Raw genomic sequence first — 18,950 nt, forward strand, 5'->3', positions numbered from 1 at the left:
AAAGAGAGATGCTTTTTACCCCACAAGATGGGGGCCTCTGGAGCTTCTCCCATAAGAAAGCAGCACTAGGTAGGTCTGGCTACTCTTCCCCCACACCAGGTATGTCCAATTACTCTTTCCTAGCACCAGGAACCCTGCTCAAGCTCTAGGACCTCTTCTTGCCAGCTCATCTTCCCCGTCTCCTGCCAGAGCACCTCTGCTCACATGGGGGCAGGTCTTCAAATGCTTTCAAATGTCCCCCCCATATCCTCTGCATGAGCAGCCACTTCAGAGATAGACACTCGCTCTCCAAGAACTGTCCTGCAGGACAGCATCGAGGGAACACTGGATTCTTCTCCACAGCAGCTCAGAGACCACCAGAGAGGTCTTCAGAGCAGGCTCTTCTGTGCCCATTTCTTCATAAGCAGACAGGCATGGAAAGGACACCCACTCCTCCAGCAGACAGAGGACAGCAGGGACTGCACTGCCGGTTTCTGCAGCTCTCCAGAACACACAGCCTTGGTGCCCAGTATCCAGTCTCTTCCCAGATCCCACACCTGGCAGAGCAGAGCCTCTTGCTTTGAAAAGGGCACATAAGGCTGGCCAGGCAGCAGCAGCAAGCCTCAACGTGGGGTGCTGAACCCATGTCCTCCATAGGGTTCCCTGAGTCTGGCTGGAGCAGGTGAGGTGGAGAGCTCAACGACTGCTGCCTGATCAACGTGCAGCCTGGACCAGACCATGAAGGGAGGAGGGTGAGGGATGAAGCTGGCTGTGCTTGGCCAGGCATTGTCTGTGACATCACAGGAGGTCAATCCTGCATCTTCTGCCTGGTGAGGCACTGCACACCCAGACTGCCCCAAAGATCTGTCAGGGAAGTCACCAAAAAGCTCCCAAGGTCTGCAAGTGAGAAGCCCTGCTGGGGTGGCGTGGATGAGGTAGAAAGGCAGGCTGGAGAGTCCCAAAATCCTACCTGCAACCAGGAGCACACATGTGAGACCCACTGGTTTCCCAGCTTCAGAACCCACCTGGTTTTGCCAATGCAGACCTGGGTGCAAGCCCCAGCCACCACGGCCGTGTGGTCCTGGGCAGAGGCGCTCCAGCTGCCCAGGTGGAACTGAGCCCCACGCCCTCCAGGTGGGCTGCTCACCCTGGGCACTGCAGCAGAGATGCTCTGCACCGATCCCAGCATGCAGCACAGGAAGGAGGGAGTAGCTGAGAACAGGATGTTGGCTCTGCTCTGTGCAGCCTTACGGCAGACTGGTTATTTCATCCTTGAGTAGTGTGATACTTCGTCTGTTATTTGGTTTAAGCCAGCAGCTCCCATGATCAGCCAGCCATCAAGCTCTTGAGTGGACTGTGAATTGCCATCATCAAGAGTGGTCTGCCAATTAATATTATGGCAAAAGGATCACCTGCAACAACTGGGCAGTTCCATGAGCTGCAACCAAGCCCAAAGATAAAGTCAGCAGGAATCCTGTGACAGAGGGAGATGATTCCCTGTGTGCTGGTGTTGAGAGCGGATATGCAGGCCTCATGAGCTTCTCCTGAGTTATCAGAAGGTGAGACAGTACTTGCTGGCAGAGATGGCAGAAAAAGTGCCTTCAAGGAGAAACCACACGAACTTGAAACAGGGAAGATGGTATTTCCACCAAGGCGATCAACCACAAAAACAGATGGTCAGGGAAGTGGGAAAGTTTCCACCTTGACACACTCTTGTGTCCAAATTCGCTGCTGCTCTGGAAGATGCATTACTTTGCCAAGAGGTCTGCAGGCAGAGCAGGCTGGGTGAAAACTCTCACCACACAAAAATATGATTTGAAGAGATCTGCAGTTACCTCTGAATTTAATCCTCCAATCTTCAAATCCTCAGAAGCATCACTGCAGAGTATGGTCCTCTGGAAGAGGACAGGCTGGACCCATCTCTGCCATCAGACAGCCCTCAAAGTCCTGAGAGCAACGAGTCAATCAGGGATGCTAAGGCCAATTCTGGATGGGTTTTAAAGCACCTCACTAGATCACCAGTCTATGAGAAGGGTCAGGCCAAGAAAGAGGAAACTTTGAGTTCTATGCATGAAGAGAAGACAAGGATGGGATCCTTTGGTCTCCATGGGGTTTCAGGAATACAAAGCCCAGGAAAACAACAGGTCTTGAGTGGGCGGTGTCAGGCCGGCAGCATGATGTCAGATGTCTCACAGTGATCCAAGATGGAGAAGACATGGAGGTAGGAGCCTCTGAGCTGCAGGAATGCCTCTGAAGGATATCTGGAGATCCACACACATCCACACGCAATGCCAGCACATTGCCCCAGCACTGCCTGCAGATCCTGCCCACAAGGACAGTGTGTAACAGATTCCCAGCACACTGGATGGGCAGTGTTTGGTTTCACAGTACACCCCACTGTGTGCAGCACAGAAGTGAAGCATGGTTGCACTCTTCTCTCCAAGAAAGCATATATATTTTGTGTCCAGACACAGAGGAGGAACCCAAGCCAGAAAGAAATGCAGTATTTTCCAAAGAAACAAGTAGCCTTGGGAGAGTCTTTCAGAGTCACCTAATCCCTTACAACCCAGCAGGATCACTTCTACCTACCCTCCAAGAGCAATGGGCTTGTTGGGTCCTTTCAAAAACTCCACACAACAACAGCTCCCCACAGGATCTTCCAGTGCTTCCCTGCTCTCTTAGGAAGCCTTTCTTCTGCCAGTCCTGGATTCTTTACCATGATTTCCTCCCATTACTGATTGTCACACTCAAGGAGAACAGAAAAGGGTTTTTTACCTACAACTGGCACATTACCTTTTACTCATTCCAGGACTCAGGCAGCTCTTCAGGCTCCCATCAGCTTTTCCTCCCTACCATGTGTACAAGGTGGACATCTTGCAAGATGCTTTTCTCCGTGGTCTCTGGTATCAAGCTACAGAAATGTTGTGCCCCAAACTAGGCACAGTGTTCAAATGAAGATCCTGCTAGCAGTGAGGACACCACCAACAACCTCAGGCACAGACCCCATTTACCACCCTCCCATCATGTTCAAAACCATTGTTAGAAGGTCACAGCTTCCAAAACTGAAAGCAGAGCAGAAGTCTGATAGTCTTGATCATGTTATGTCTAAGGTGAAAGGGAGGAAGAGGCTGCAATATGGCTTTGAGATGCAATGGGTCTCAGCAGGCTCTGGGCATCAAGGTGAGAACTGTGAGGGGAAGACCCTGACTCAGGGAAGTCAGGTGAAACCCTCTTACCCACTCCAACCCTCAAAACCTATGGGAGGATCAGAGGGGTCTGACAGCTTAGCACCAGGACATGCCAGGCACCCTCCCAGGGCTGTCAGCAAGTAGGGTGGCCACAGCTCTGGGAGGAGCCTGGGTGAATGTTTCTGCACAGCCACTGGTCCAGCATGTGTGGTTAGAGGTCTCCCCATCACAGAAAGAGAGCAGAAAGCAACTCTTCCAGGCCCCTCCTCACCACAGACCCACCCTGTGAGTAGGTGGGCAGGGAACACATCTCTGACAGGGACACTGAGTACATCAAGGACATCAGGGCTTCTCCCTTAAGGGCTATGGGGGGCTGAGGAGCACACTGGGCAGGTGTATATACACACACAGCATAGCACTGGCCCTGCCTGCCCACCGCCACAGCAGTGACACAAGTGCCAGCCCACGTGCCAGCCCGTGGTCCCTGCCATGTCAACACAAACTGTCCCCATGCACCGCTGAGCCAGCGGCTCCTGCACAGGAACTGCCACCACCCGGAGAGGCTGCTGGGGCAGGAGGCAATGTGGCACTTGCCAGATCCAGATGCCATCACAAGCACGTTGCTCAGAGCCAAACCCTGGCAGCTGCCTGCTCCTGAGGGCAGGGGCTTCCTCCCACTGGCCCATGGGCAGGGCAGCCAGCTCAGCCTGTTCCCACTCCAGAGGGCCGCTACATGGGTTGGAAAACATCCACTTAATGCTCTAATTTGTCTGTTACCCAAGGGTGACTGCAGCAGCAGCACCAAGCACCCCATGCTAGCTTCAGCCCAGCAAGGGGGTGGGAGCTGGAGCTGCCTGCAGAGGAGGGCACTGCCCTGGGGATGGTGTGAACCCAGAACTAAAGGAGAATGTTTTGTTTTCAACTTCCACGGAAACAGATGGAGAAACTCGATATTCAACTAAAAGGAAAAAAAAACGTTGTCAACAGAAAGCTAAAAATAGGTTTAAATTGAATTAAAAAGAGAAAGAGAGAGAACAGAAAGTGAATGAATAAGAAACTAAAACACACCTGTGCCAGGAGTTGCATAAATGAATCAACAATATCAGGATGATCCCTGGGCCCTAAAATATAATAAAGATGTAACTTAAGAGAAAAATCATACAAACAGCAACTCAACATCATATAGTTATGTGATACAGAAAGAATTTACAAGTGAAAACAGGAGTGTAAGGGAGGAGGGGTGTGTGGGGAAGGGGATGGGCAACATGAGCAGTTTGAAGCAAGTTAAAGAAACAAAACATACAAAAAATCATGAAACTTGGAGAACCCAAGAACAGAAAGAAACTGCAAAGGAACAGGTCTAAAGCCCCAGGGTCTCCAGCTAGCACCTGGGTGCTGCAGAGCCAAGGAGGAGATCTTCGTTTCCTTGGGGAGGAAGAGAAGGAGGAGCAGGGGCTAGCTGAGCACCATCTCCACAAGGAGAATTATAGCTTTTGCACTGTGGGGACTGAGGAGGTGTCTTCAGAGCACTGTTTGGTCCTGGAAGGTAACTGCAAGTGAACAACACCTCAGCAAATGCTGGACAGGCCTGGCTGGGCTCAGGCGTGCACATGCTTGTCAGCTGCTCAGGAGACTCTGGCACAGACACCTTCCCACGCCATTCCCAGATGCTCTCCAGGACAGTGGTGAGTCCAGGACTCTCCTGGAGATCTCCTCCAGCATCCTCATGGGAAAGAGCAGCTCAGCACCCAGAGATTTCTGTGCCAGCACCACTCACCCTGCCTTGGCATCTGACTGTGCACACTCACTTCTGGGCCTTTGTAGGCTCAGGCATGCCCCCCTTCTCCTGCCACACGTGGGCTCAGCAGAAGGGGCTCGCCCTGCTCAGAGCTGGGCCCCCACCCAAGGGGACAGTCCTGGGCACACACCAAGCTGAACAGCCGCTTGCCTGAGCAAAGCTCACACCCAAGTGTTGGCACAGCTCGGGCTCTGTCCCCTCCCTTTTGCTCCTGCAGACGTACCTGCTGCTGCCTGAAGGCATCACCAGCTCCCCAGCAGCGAGGCAAAAGGGTTCCAGCACAGACACATCCACACGCCACTGGCACGAGCGGGGACCTGATATCCGAGGGAGCCTGGCTTGCTTGTCACTGACCCCAGTGACACCTCAGCACAGTGGGGTTTGCTCGGACCGTGGTGTGATGATGAAGCAGGGCTCCTCATGTCTCTCCCCCCACCTCTCTAGAGAGCTCTGAGCCTTGAGCTGGGGGACAGCATCACCCTGCCTGGCACCCAGCTATGAGCAAAGGATAAGACCCCTTGAGGGCCCCATGTGGTAATGCTGAAGGACCAGATCCAGCAGCTCCAATGTACATTTGTCTCTGTCACAGGGCAGGTCACTAAGATGCTGAGGGGAGCCATGGTGCAAAGGAGCCTGTTCTAACCCCATATGCTTTTTGTAGGGTAGGCAGTGAGCCAAAGAGGGGCCCCTGCCCTGCAGAACACCAGCATCCTCAGCATCACAGCAGGGACTCAGTGGCCACCAGTGACTCTGAAAAAGTAATTTCCCAGCTGTTCACACACACATCAGGCCACTACAAGCAGTAGCAGACCACAGAGAAGCCCCGAGATCTTCCTGTGGGCATAGCCTCCCTGCCAAGCTGGACTGCAGCTCCAGACTGACCCTTGCTGCACATGATATCCAGCCTGGGTTGCTGTAACAGTACAGAGGCCCAGAGCACCCAGGGGTTTCCTGCTTCTGTTGCCTGCAGGGAAGGTACCCACCTTCCAGGGCTTGGGATGAATCCAAGAAACAGAGATGGCCCCAATTAGCCTAGCTAGGAGTGAAATCAGCCATTCCTGGTAAGAGGCCTCCAGACTCCACGCATGCAAAAGCCTGACAAGAGCCCCAGCACAGAGATGGGCTAATCCTACGTACCTTGCTGGAACAGGGTCAGTGTGACTGAGGTAACGAGCAGGAAGAGGGCCTTGATGGGAGGGAAGTGGGCAGGCTCATGGGCAAAGATGTGAACCAACTGCAAAAGAGAGAAAAGAATTTAAGCTTCTGCTGGCCCTGCACATCCCCAGCCTCCCAAGCACAGTTCCATACCTGCCGTGTGAGTTCAATGGCAGAGACCTGGGGTATGGTGCTGTACATCTGCCCCAGCATCTCACACAGCTGAGGCACCATGGGGGCAAAATCATCCAGGAGGGTCTTCACAGACTTCTCAAATATGGCACAGACAGACTGTGGGAAAAGGGGGACTGCATGAGCAATGGGCATCAGGAGACCTCTCCCAGGGCTTAATGGATGGGTCCCACGAGAGCAAAGAGCTGGCACTGGGGACAGGGACCAGCCAGGCAAAGGGCTCAGACTTGCTCTGATACTGGTGGCCTCCCCTGCAGCACAGAATGCTCCCAGTGACCAGGAAACACCCTTCCCACCACAGCAGGAAGGCTCCCCAAGGGTTGGGGAGAAATGGCTGGTGGGACATTGCACATGGGCATTACTGGACTGAACAAACTGGACAAGCACCAGATGATACAGGTCCAGTTCAGAACAGAGCTGTTCTCTTAGGGAATACAGGTTGGGTAGATCCCACCTCCCTGCTCATGGCAGGACCTCAGTTTTTGGAGAGAAGCAGAGCTGATGGAGGAACAAGACAGACAAGGATGACTTGATGCTGCCGGTGACAGCAAGCAGCACTGGTCCAGATAACCCAGCAAGACATCCTTCTCACAGGCCATCACCCAGAGTTTGCCCTTTGCTGTCCCCCACTCAGGTCAGCAAGGACAGGCAGAGCTGCAGGCAGTATAGAAGTGAAGCCTGGTTACCTCCACCACCTGGGCATCATTCAGCCACTTGCTGAGAACCTTCTGTATGAGCTGGAAGACTTGCTGCAGAACCACCACCACCTGTAAGGAATGAGAGACACTGAAGAGAATTGGCCCCCATGGCACTGGGAAGGGGAGACTCAAGACTAAGCATGGCCTGGACTGAAAGTTTCAGGCACCACCCCTCTCCAAAGCTGGACAGCTTTTTTTCTGAAGCAGCCTGGCACTGCTCACAGCTGGCAGGTAGCACCCAGGCCATCCTCCAGAGCAGCACCTAACCAAGAGGCATCCAAGAGGCAAGTCACCTCTGTCCACCTCAGGAGTGGTGGGATGAGCTGAAGGAGCTATTTTAGCTGGAACAGACTAGCACTACCCTCTTGCTGGCACATGCTGCATTCTCCATTAACCCCCTCTCTTGCAGTGAGTTGTGAGGCTTTGTCAGTCTGTGCCAGAGAACTTGGAGCTATTGCTCTACTTACTGGGTTGGGTCCTTGCTGCACTGGCAGTTTTTTGACCTCGGTGCTTTCATGGTCATCATCGTGGTGGCTGATGTCTAGGGTGGTGAAGAGGTTGGAAAGCAGGCCCAGGATGTGGATGATGGCCAGCCTGTTGGAGGGATTGGGCTGCCAGGGAAAATAAAGCCAAAGTATGACACAGACTGCACTGCTCAATCATAGTCATGTCTTTGGGATGCTGAGGAACTAGAACTGCAGAGGCAAAGTGCCAGAGAGGGGTTCCCTGCACTGCACTTTCCCGTGAGTCCATGTTTACGAGTGCTGCTTCAGCACAGCAGCTCCAGGCCTACAGCCAGCAGGAGAAACCACTTGTGATGGAGGCAGCACACAGGCACTCACCGTTTCATCAGCCAGCTTTTCCAGTTGCTGGATGTAGGGGGTGATCAGGGAGTGCAGGTTCTTCAGGATCTCCTCCACTTGCAGTGCAGAAAGCAGGAAACCAAGAGCCTGCATCAGCCACATGCACTGGCTTGTCTGGGACAGAGAAGACACAACAGGGCAGGTCACTGCCTAGCCCACAGACAGACTCTGACAGCTGCCAGGGTCCCAGGTGAGTGTGCTGCAGCTCCTGAGCTGCTCTATCTGGGTCCCTCTAGGTCCATCTCACTGTAGGAGAGGGGAACAGCTCCCTAACAGCTTCTGTTCCCAGGGAACAGGAGCTCTGGGTTCAGCACACCAGACCTCTTCCCAGAACCTGCCAAGGAAAGACCTGTTGGTGTCCAGAGATCTCCATGCTGGCATCACTCACCCTGACTTGACACCCCATTCTTTGCACAGCCTGTCACAGCCACCCCGTCCTAGTCACAGGCAAGGCTGGGGCTCAGTTCCAGCACTTATCTCCCTTTTTCCTCTTGAAAACATTCCTGTCACCTGGTGTCCTTGGGTTTAGGGAGACTGAGAACTGCTAGAGTTAAACCTCCTCCTCCTCCCTCTCTGGGGGACATACCCTCCCAGCACAAGCCCAGCCTCTGTGGGTGAAGTGAAGCCCAGCAGTGCAGCAAGAGGCAGCCAGCAGGTTCTCCTGATCCTGCACACCATGGATGCAGTGCTGGGCTCTCCTCTGGGGACAGCTTTGTGTCTTCAGCTGAGCATGACTAAGGGGGCATGGGGGCCAAGGAGAACCAGCAGAGGTGTGAGTCAGCCTCTCTTACCTTGTGAATCTGCTTCATCAACACCTCCTGTCAAAGGGAAAGGAAGAGGAAAAGAGAAGGGTGAGTGCTGTAGAAAGGCCCTTGCCTTCCAGGCAGCAGGACTGACAACAGGAGGTAGGATTGACACAGGTCAAGACAACTAACACCAGTGTGGGCACAGACAAACATCGTGTGCTCCCCACAACCTGCCACAGGCAAGAAATAAAATTCCTGTCCCCTGAGCCAGCCCACTCAGCCACCCAGCAAGGAAAGCTCCTGGCTTGGAAGGGCTCTGCAGCAGTATTGCTCAAGGAGTCAGGGTTTCCTTCTTCCAGTGACAGTGTTCCCCAGGCTCTAAAAGCAGAGATGCTTTCAAGAGCCTTTCACCTCTCTTCTCCCATGTATGTCCTAACAGCTTGCCCAAGTCCAGCCCTCCTCCCTGTTCCTCGGGACTCTGAGCCCCTTCTGCCCCAAATCTTGAGAGTCAAGAAGGAGCATGGGACAAGCTGCCCCAGAACTGCAGAGATCAGCTCAGGCTCCAAGGAGAGGCCTGAACACCAGGGCACTGTCCTCCAAGATGCTCAGCAGAGGCACTAGCAGCATGGCAGGTATCCAGCTGTTCCCAACAAGGCAAACAAACCCTTGGGGGAAGGACAGACACACCACGTACAGACCCCTGGGCAGTCGTGTCTGTCACTGGCTGCTATTTCTACATTCACAGCAGGACACGGGGCCTGCCACTAGCCTATGAACAAAACAGGCAAGAAATCTGTGCCAAGCAAGATGCCCTCAGCTGCTCCTTGCTCCCCTTGTCCTGATCCTTACAAAGGAAAAGGTGTGCACAGAGCACACCCCAGGTTACCACCACACGTCCCCCTGCATCCAGCTCCTACCTGTGACACAGCGACAATGTTGGCAGCATAAGGTGGCAGGTCGTACTTGCACTCTCGGCAGATCTTTTTCAGGGTGGAGACACTGGAGATGGAGAGCTCAGGGTTGCCCAAGGCTTGGAGCACCAGTGGTAACACGTTGTTAATCATGACAGGGTGATCAGCCAGCCACTCGGACAGGGATCCTGCATACACGGATGGGGTCAGACTGCAGGACTGCCCCACAGGTTCTTGTTCTCTGCATTCCGCCATGCCCAGCTTTGCCTTTCACCACTGGTATTGCTGGGCAGGGCAGATGTGGTCTCAGGGGGCTTTCCCTGCCCAGCCCAGCCCACTCACCGATAGTGAACATGACGGTGTCAGCAAGCTGCACGTTGCTGATGCTGATCCGGGGGATGAGGCCGATCAGGCCGGGCACCACATCCGAGTAGTTTACATCGATGGTCTCAGCAATGGACTGGAAGCCATAGAGCAAGGCCTCCGTGTGCTGCCAGCGTGGGAGAAGCACTGTCAGAGCCATGCATTGACCCCGATGCCCAACCCTGCCCCAGCTCCAGGCACCAGCTCAGCACCCCCACAGTAGCTGAAGAGGCTGATCCCTTGGCAGAACTAAGGACAGGGAGGCAGAAAACCTATTCCTGTCCACAGCAGACCCCAGAGAGACTGTCTGTGTGCTGGCAAGCTGCTCATGCTCCTCACCTCTGTCATGTCCCTTTGCTTTCAGTGCCCCATTGACAGTGAGGACAGGTCCCTGAGGGCTGGTAGCTGTCAGCCTGGCACCTGGGTCCCCTTGCTCACCTGCCACGTGGACGGCTGCTCCGTGTTGGTCAGGAGACGTCCCAGTTTGTCATAGAGGCTGCTCAGGAGCTCGGCACCCAGCATCTCATACACGTACATCAGCGTGTCAGAGATGTCCACCCTGCAGAGAACATGGGTGTCTCCAAACACTGTCCCCAACCCATGCAGAGAGCTCCACGTGTGGACACATCACTTTCTCTCCAGGGCACAGGCACTGCTCATACAAGCACACTGTCCCAACCGATGGAGTGATCTTATGGCCTCTTGGGCAGAGTAACTGCTGCTGTGCCAAAATTTTGCCAAATGAGACAAACCAGCTCATTTTCACATTACCACCACAGCCAAAACAGCTCTTGATGGAAGGAATATCCTCTGTGTCCCTCCTTGGCTCATCATACAGCACTCAGTCTCCAGGGAGGCAGAAGGCTGCCCCTGCATCCTCACCTGCCTGACAAGCAAATCCAAATCTCCAACTTGTACCTGTATATCCGAAACTGCTCCTTCTCATCCGAAGACCAGAAGCCATATTCTTCATCGGAGGGGAACTGGGCTTTGTGCAGCAGCACATCCACCAGCTGAAAGTAGACAGGCCTGTAGACCTGCTGGTACACTGCCTGTTTGTCTGGCTCAAAGGAGAGGATATCATCCTGGAGGCAGGAGGAGGGATAAACACATCAGGTGTTGCAGGGAAAGGAAAATAGAGCTAATATGCCTGCTGCACAGGGGACTCAGGCACATCTCCCAGGGCTGGTGGGACCTGGTACACCTTGGAAAGCTGCATTTCTAGCTCCCTAAGATTCACTTGATGCTGTGCCCTTCTGCAGTGGCAGCATTATCTGCAGGCAAGATGCCAGAAGCCCCAGAAGCTGGGTGGACTCTCAGACAGCACTGTTACAGGGAGTGGCAGCGTCCTGCCATGTCCTATCCTTGGGAGCACCCCCACACCAGGAGCAGGCGTGCCTCAGACTGCTGTGAGAGAGCTGACTGAGCACAGTGCCCTCCTGCATGCATCTGTAATCTCAGACCCATCTGGAGAAGCAGCAAGAGGTCGTGGGAGCCTTAGCCTGGCCTCATGCAGCAGAGGAGCTGCTGGCACAGCACTGACTTCGCTCCCCGCCCTGCCCACGCTCAGCCAAGCCACACTGGATTGCAGAGGAATGGAGCTGAGGGATGAAAGGGAGCTAAAAATAGAGCACAGTGTGACAGGGCTGCTCTGCTGATCCAGGGAACACTGACCCTGGGAGAGGGACCCCACACTGGGCAGCCAGCAGAGCTATGCTCTCGTTCCTGCCTGCTGCAGGCACGCAGCAAGCAGCTAAACAACCAGGTCTGCCGCTGGGAAGAAAAAAATTAACATGAAATTTTAATTAGTTTTGTTAATGAGGCCCTTAAAGGATGGCTCACACTTCTAAGGAGGACTGGTGGCAGAAAGAGCCAGCCACGGGGCCAGCATTTCCTAGGTATGTGCCCTGCCCTAGCTGCAAGGGCAGGCCAAGGAGTGGGGACATCAGAAATCCCTAGGACCAATTAAATCCAGGCCAGCACCAGCCTCCATGCACTGGTGCCTCTGGCCCTGCCTGGAGGCAGGCTGTCCACAACAGTCACTGACCTGCAGCGTGTACCAGAAGGTGAGGGTCAAGGAGCTGGTGGTTTCGTTGACAGGGTAGTGTCCAGGGATGCCAGTGCAGAACATGATCATGTTGACCAGGGCCAGAAAACTCTGCCAGTGCTCCACTTGGTCCAGGAGGGCTCTGGGAAGCAGAGAGCATGGTCAGAGTTTCCAGCTCCTTTGCCCTGACACATGTCACTGGGTACAGGACACTGGAAAAAGCAGGATGTGGGGAACAGCAGGCTGCTCCAAGCTCACTCCCCTCCTAGGGACCATCCCCAGCACTCACCGGGAATGGTTCTCCCCCAGGGCCACAGCAATGCGGCAGATTCCATGCGACGTCTCCATGTCCCCGCTCTGCACCGCCTGCCGCAGCTGCTCTTGGAGCCCCAGCACGGGCGGGATGAGCTTGAGGAGGGTGTTCACGTACCTGCAAGCACAGCCTGAATCAGTGCCAGGCATCCCTGGCATGGGCTGCCATGCCATCCATCCCTCCTGATGCTCTCCCAGGGCTCCTGCCCAGCTCTGCCTACTTGATGGCTGCTTTGTGCAATGGGATGCATGCAGGAGCCCTTACTGCTTACATGAACTCTCCTTGCAGTCTGTGGCATTAGGACAAAAGCTGCAGCCCTGAGCGTTGCTGTAGAGGAGCCTCTGCAAGTGCAGTGCTGAGCCAGTGGCCATCAGCTCTGGGCAAACCCCCCTGCACCACGGTGTGGACTCCTGCCCCTACTGACCCACACCTGCCAGCAGGGCTGCCAGCACCTCCAACCTGCCAGTGCCAAACCAGCCTGAGTGAGCTGTGCCTGTGCACGGCAGCGTCCATGTGGAGCACAACAGCGGTGAGGGCAGACCTGTGGGCTCTTCCCACCATGCCCTCAGATGTGCACAGAGGCAGTCCAAGCTGCCAGTGGAAAACCACGCACCTCTCTAGCTTTGGGCACATCCAGGCTGTGTGCCACGTCTGGGATGAACTGGGCAGCCCCGCTGGGGAGCCCCACCCAGGGGCCGTGCTGGTCCCCTGGCACATCCCGGGCTGGCACATCCCGGGCTGCCACAGGCCAGCGCAGCACTGCTCTCCCACATCCCATCCCGCACGTCAGCCTCCCCTCCGCTGCCTGTGAGGGATGGTAACCAAGGCAACGAGAAGGAGGCAGCCAAGGTGAAAGGCAGCCCAGGGCCCCGGAGAGGCCGTGCTGGAGGCTGATGAGCAGCCTGCCTTTTCCCTGCCATTTCCCTGCCCACCCAGGCGTGTTATCTGCAGCCACAGCCTGTGCTCTCTGCCCACCCCCTACATGCAGGTGCAGGGCTAAGGATGCTTGGAGTGGGAGGCATACATGATTCCAGCTCTCTTGTGCCCACCCTGGGGAAGAGATGTGAGTGCCGACATCAGGACAGCCACACACCCACCCCAGAGCGGCAGGGTGGCTTTTGCTATGGATGATTTCGGAGAGAACAAAGCCATTGGTGCCACCAGTGCAGGGACAGAGTTGTGCTGGTGATGGCAGCTTTCTCTCTGGGTCAGCAAGAGAAGACAGAGGAAACAAGGTGTCTACAATCCCAGCTGTCATCCCAGCATTCCCTCTGTGCTGCTGGGGGTCACCCTCCTCTCGCCCTCTCCCCAGAGAAAATCACACAGCAAAGGGTTTATTTTTGCATAAACCATTTCCAAGCCTCTGATGCCTTGTGAGTTATGCATGTGGCAGCATGGGAACAACGTGATGACGGAGAATTTGGAAATTCAATAGCTCCTCTCCCTGGGAACCAATGCTACATGCAGGGTATGCCCAAGGGAGCCAGGGCAGTGCCCAGACAAAAAGCCATAGGGAACCCTCCACTGCTCCAGTGTAAGGCAAAGCCAGGCTTCCTCCACAGCACTGGGTTCACATTACCCTAGGGAGTTTTTTATGGCTTTGTGACTTTTACGACTTTTTCTGACAAGGATCCCGCTTCTGCTGGTTACCCTGAAATATTCACAGTGCCTGGACCTGACCTGATCCTCTGGAATCCCTGCACAGTCAACAGAGATAACCACCTAGATCTGCTTCCATGCTGCAATCCCATATTATTGAAGACTTCTAGGAAATGTTGGGTGGACCACATCTCCCGAGCATCACCTTGCTCTGCAAACTGCTCTGCAGACTAAGGGCATCATGGATGCAAGGGTCCCTAGCCAGAGGGAAATGCTTGCTCTAGAAGAGTTATTTTAACCAGTCACCCAAGACCTGAGGTCAAGTCAGCCAGAGCTGAGCTGCTCTATTCCATATCCAGGAGCATTGAGCCCCAGGTCACTCCACCTGGTCAGGGCTGCCTTCCAGCCCAAGGGACCAGCTAATGCCACATCCCTGACCAGGTGCAGAGCTTGCTGCCAGCCACCACTTCCCATCCCCACGCTGCTGTCAGACAGAAGACGACAAAACCATCCCAGCTCAGAAGAGCCCCTGGATGCCCAGCTTGTTTCCAGCGGCCAAAAACTGTGACTGCCTGTGAAAGAGAATATGAACATGGCAATCACATGGTGACTCTTGCCCATGCAGTTCCCTGTAGTGATTTGTCTTAGCCTTCCTGAGCAAGATTTGCTATCCTGGTATTTAGGAACTGAGCAAATATTGCTTTCTTGAGTTTGTCTGGTCCCTTCTCAAAGCCCAGGGAATTGCAGCATTTGCAGCTCCCTCTGTGGGACCAGCATCTACTCTTGCTCTTCCCACAACCCTCTGCAAATTGCACCAGTGGAGGGGACAACCTGTAGAGGGAAGATAAGGGCATATGGGACAACCTCATCCTTCCTGATCCAAAATCTGAACCACATCTTAATGAGATAATAACCCAATCTTATTAAAAACCTGTTTCTAATGAAGCTCTTGGAAAACTCAAGTTAAATTCCTCGTCAAAAATTCAGCACCAGGTGCCAAGACCAGAAAGAAATGGCAGTAAAGACACCAGGCAATTCCCTACGGTCACCTGCAGTCCTGCCAGGTCCACCACTGTAGCAACACCCTGCTGCTTTCAGAGGAGGCTCAGTGTCCAACATCCACACGCCGTAACTCCCACATGGGCAAACAGCACAAGGAGGTCCCTACCCCACTCCAATGCTACCCACTGCCCTACAGGATGGCCAAGTGGCCAAAAGCCACATGTCAGCTCTCCCCTTGCAGCACATGCTGCCAAGCTCTCTGACCCGTTTAGCTGAGGGGATAATCCTCAAACGAGATGGCAAATACAGCCCAAGCTTCTCCTTTGCAAATGAGATGCAACAGCATCTCCATTCTTCCCCTCCCGCAACTCAAGAGCTCCAAAAGCAGAGGTGTGCTCAGAGATGTTCCAGTTCTAGCTCCTGGCCCAGCCTCCAATGTTTCTTCTCAGGAATGCCATGTCCTAACAGAGGAGCAGCATCAAGACTCCAGCAATACATGGCACATCCCCTTCTCTGGGTTCACAGGGCTTCCACCCACCTGGCAGGTGTAAAGATCAAACACTTTGCACCTACACATTTCTGGTGCATCATTTCTAGTAACACCTCAGAGGCAGGAAACCACTCACTGCTCCTTGCAAGCAGAGAAACGGGAGCTGCCAGCACAAGTGACTTCCCCAAGAGCGAGGCAGCACCACAGCCACGTGGACACAGGTGCTGCAGCAGGAGAGCTGCCTTGCAAGGTGGTGCTCCCCTTGGAAGATGATTGACAAACTATCTAACCCTCAAAGTCAGAAGCCAAGCTCATGAGCCACTAGGACTTCTGCTGGTGGCAGAAGCACACCTGCATGATCACCTCTGCAGCAACGTCAGTGAAGACAGCTGGGAAGGAGCAAAGGGGGAAAGACACAGTGTAGAAAGCATTCAGGGAATGCATGGCAAAGTGGTGAACCCCAAGACTAACCCTCTCATGGAGCAATGCCTTAAAAAACTCTGGAGAGGACCATGCCAGCAGCCCAGTGCCAAGAATGCTCCAAGCCCCCAGCCAAGGGCCTTGCAGAAACAAAGGCGAGAGACCAAGGAGGAAGAGAGCAGCTGAAAAGCAGCAGGGATCTCCCAGACTATCAACATAAGAGACAGAAAGGTCAGGAGACTCCCTGGGGGCTCTGGGAAAGAGCTGGATCCACTTTGGCTGAGTGACGAAGCCAGAGGGGTGGGACAGCTGGCACTAGGGGAAGCAGGAGGAAGAACACATTATAGTGGACACAAGAAACAAAGGGGAGGAGAGTGCCCACCAGGGCTGGGAAGCAGCTGACACCACACGCCGCCTGGCAGGGCATCCTGTGACAATGCCACCACTGTCCCCACATGCCAGGGCAGGAGCTGCACCAGGCTCACACACTGCATAGCCTTTCAGGCCAGCTGCCTGCCCTGTCCTGGCCACTCCTCGCAATGACTACAGACAGGAGCGTGCTCTGCATGGCTGCTGATGCCTCCAGGAAGAAGGACGGAGAACAAGTAGTGAAGATTCTGTAAGGGAGCTGCCAGCATGGGTCTGAATGAGGACAAAAACTGCATGACAGAGTTAGCACAGAAGCAGAGAGGAAACCCCACTGTCAGCCACACCTCTCCACAATTCACTTTGAAAGCTCAACAGAAAACTTAGTCTTTTAATGCAACCAAAGAGCAGCACTGCAGGGCCAGGCTTCTGCAAAAAGGTATGAAATCACAGCCAAGGGACTTCTGAGACTGAAGGGAAATGGAAAGCAGGAAGATAGAGTACAACATTTCAGAACTGCAGGTGACCTTCTCACACATTCTTACTTTCTGCCCCAGACCTGCTACAAGGGTCTGAACTGGTCCATAGCCTTTGCCAGGCACAAGAAAAAAGAGCTTCTGGTCACCTTCTAAACACTAGCAAATGAGGCAACCCCTCACCCCATCCAGCAACACGTTAATCTCGTGATGGGTCCCTTTGTGCAACAGGATTTGCAGTCCACAGTTGCAACTCCTTGTCATTGAAAAGGACAGCCCCAGGCTGTCCTAGAGCTGGGGAATGTGCAGGTTGCCCCTGCCCTTAACCAAGAGGGGGACCAGGGCTCACAACTGCAGTGGCAGCATCATTCCCACCGCTGCAGAGGGTCGGAGCCTGCGTGATGTGCAGCGATGCACAGGGCATGCACAGTGGCAGCAGCTCAACTCAGCCTTCAAGGAAACCCATCCTCTTCGCAGGAAGGTTGCTAAGCAGCCAGAAAGGGATGTGCCACGGGAACTGGAGATGTAATGTCCCTTCTGCAGGCATTGGTCCCAAGAGCTGACAGCAGCTCAGGCAATGCAGCCAAGCAGACAAGCTCAGAGCCCCAAGCGCAGCCCCAGCAGAACCAGTTCAGCTGCTCCCAGGGCAGCTTTGGCTACAGACAAAGGATGAGTCCTTGGCTGGCACAAGCTGCTGGAGCCAAGAGGAGGGAAAAAAATGACAGATCTGGTTTTATTATCTCTGCATTTAATCAGCTCCTTGGCTGGACCAGCAGCACAAGGCAGAGGAAGGTCTCTGAGCTCCTGCTGGCAGGAGTCAGGCGGTTGCTGTCTGGTTGGCTGCTGCAGGATCTGACACGAGGAGCCAGAAGCATGCATCCTTGTCTGCCTCAGAGGCCAGCGTGGACATGGGCTGCAGGTGCCCAAGACTTCATGGCTCCTACAAGTCAACCATAGTGCAAAGCCTTCATGGACCAACAATGAGAAACTAACAGCCCCCAACTGCTTTTGATACTCTCCCACTTCCAAACCTTGTCATCATTACCTTCAGAGCCAATGACAGCTAGAACAAAAGCCTGAGATTTCTCCTTCCCACCCTGTTTCCCTGCTGATGTCCAGGAGCACCAGCCTGCAGCACACAGGAGAGGCTGCCCTTACCTCTGGGCATCGGGCTGGGAAATGGCATTGACCACAGCCTCCACTGCTGTGTCAAAGAGCTCTGGGTCCTGCAGAGAGGTGAAAGCTGCTTGGATGAGGTTCTCGCAGTCCATCAGCGGGATTTCCAGCTGAACCCAGCTGGAGAAGCACTTCAGCACCTTCTGCTTGATGAAACCCGGGGAGTCCTGCTGCTGCAGCAGCTGCTCCAGCAAAGGGAAGACAGAGCCGCACTCCTGCGCCAGCACGCTGCGCACCTGGCCCTTGCGGTACTGCGGGAGGCGGCTGGTCTGAAACTCCTCAGGCAGCACCGTCAGCAGCTCCAGCAGCGCCAGGCACCGCGCCCGCCCGTCCACGTTGGAGTCCTCCGCCTGGAACATGCGCACCATGTCTGCCACGGCGCAGGGCCAGGCCTCTGGCATCATGCTGAGCGCCAGGGAGGCCAGCGCCACGCACAGCCGCGTCAGCACGATCTTGGAGCCGCTGGCGAAGCGCGTGATGTGGGTGAAGAGCTGCGACTTGAGGCTCTCATACTGGTCAGCCGGGATGTCGTTCCAGTAACGGGAGATTTTAATGTGGAGAGCGCTGGCACCAAAGTACTGGATCTCGGGTACCTTGTCCATGTGGAGAAGCAGCCAGCTGAAGTGCCATGCTTGGGGGGACACCTGTGCCTGCATCAGCCATTTCTGAGCCAAGTTCTTGTTCTCGATGTTTGGGTCATAATACAGCTGATGGAGAGCCTGGAAGAGAGAGGGAAGCACCCTAGAGCAGCTGAGGAGCACCACTGTGGCCTGTCCTGCCTGGGAAAGGTTTACCAGGAAGGCTCACTAGGATGGAGCCCACTATCCAGGCTGCCCTGCAAAACCCCCCTCCCCAGGGCAGCCTGTGTTAGCTGGCCTCCCTCTTCCCATTCTCAGTGAAGTGAGAGTGATCTGGCAGCAGGAGAGGACCTGCAAAGCATCCTTCCCCTCCTTTCATGCTTCACTCTAGAAATGTCTTTTCTTTAGTCATTTCCCATCTTCACTTTCACACATGCTGAATCTGCCTGCTTCCCTTCTAATGTGCCATCACTGGGGTGGGCACAGGACCCTTCTCCCACATGAGGACTGTAAAGGACATGGCTGACCAGCACTCCTGCCTTCCACTCACACCTGCTCTCTGAAAGGTGCTGTGGTCCACAGCTTGCATC

General features: G+C 54.5%; 1 protein-coding gene across 3 annotated transcripts in view; it reads right to left on the reverse strand.

Annotated features, from left to right (window-relative positions):
* Positions 1-18,950, reverse strand: part of IPO13 (importin 13) — a 31,473-nt gene that overhangs the window by 3,350 nt on the left and 9,173 nt on the right. For 2 of the 3 annotated variants that reach the window (XM_030278910.4, XM_030278911.3), the window contains exons 2-15: positions 17,765-18,501; positions 12,230-12,370; positions 11,941-12,082; positions 10,812-10,978; positions 10,332-10,452; positions 9,873-10,020; positions 9,537-9,718; positions 8,665-8,691; positions 7,853-7,987; positions 7,478-7,621; positions 6,999-7,079; positions 6,274-6,411; positions 6,103-6,199; positions 4,236-4,288 (exon numbers count right to left, since the gene is read on the reverse strand). In XM_030278910.4, the coding sequence (XP_030134770.1) occupies positions 4,236-4,288; positions 6,103-6,199; positions 6,274-6,411; positions 6,999-7,079; positions 7,478-7,621; positions 7,853-7,987; positions 8,665-8,691; positions 9,537-9,718; positions 9,873-10,020; positions 10,332-10,452; positions 10,812-10,978; positions 11,941-12,082; positions 12,230-12,370; positions 17,765-18,501 (2,313 nt within the window). The remainder of the gene's footprint in view (positions 1-4,235; positions 4,289-6,102; positions 6,200-6,273; positions 6,412-6,998; positions 7,080-7,477; positions 7,622-7,852; positions 7,988-8,664; positions 8,692-9,536; positions 9,719-9,872; positions 10,021-10,331; positions 10,453-10,811; positions 10,979-11,940; positions 12,083-12,229; positions 12,371-17,764; positions 18,502-18,950) is intronic. The other variant, XR_012057130.1, reaches the window with a different exon arrangement.

This window comes from Taeniopygia guttata, chromosome 8 (genome assembly GCF_048771995.1).
Source record: "Taeniopygia guttata chromosome 8, bTaeGut7.mat, whole genome shotgun sequence".
Lineage (NCBI taxonomy): Eukaryota > Metazoa > Chordata > Aves > Passeriformes > Estrildidae > Taeniopygia > Taeniopygia guttata.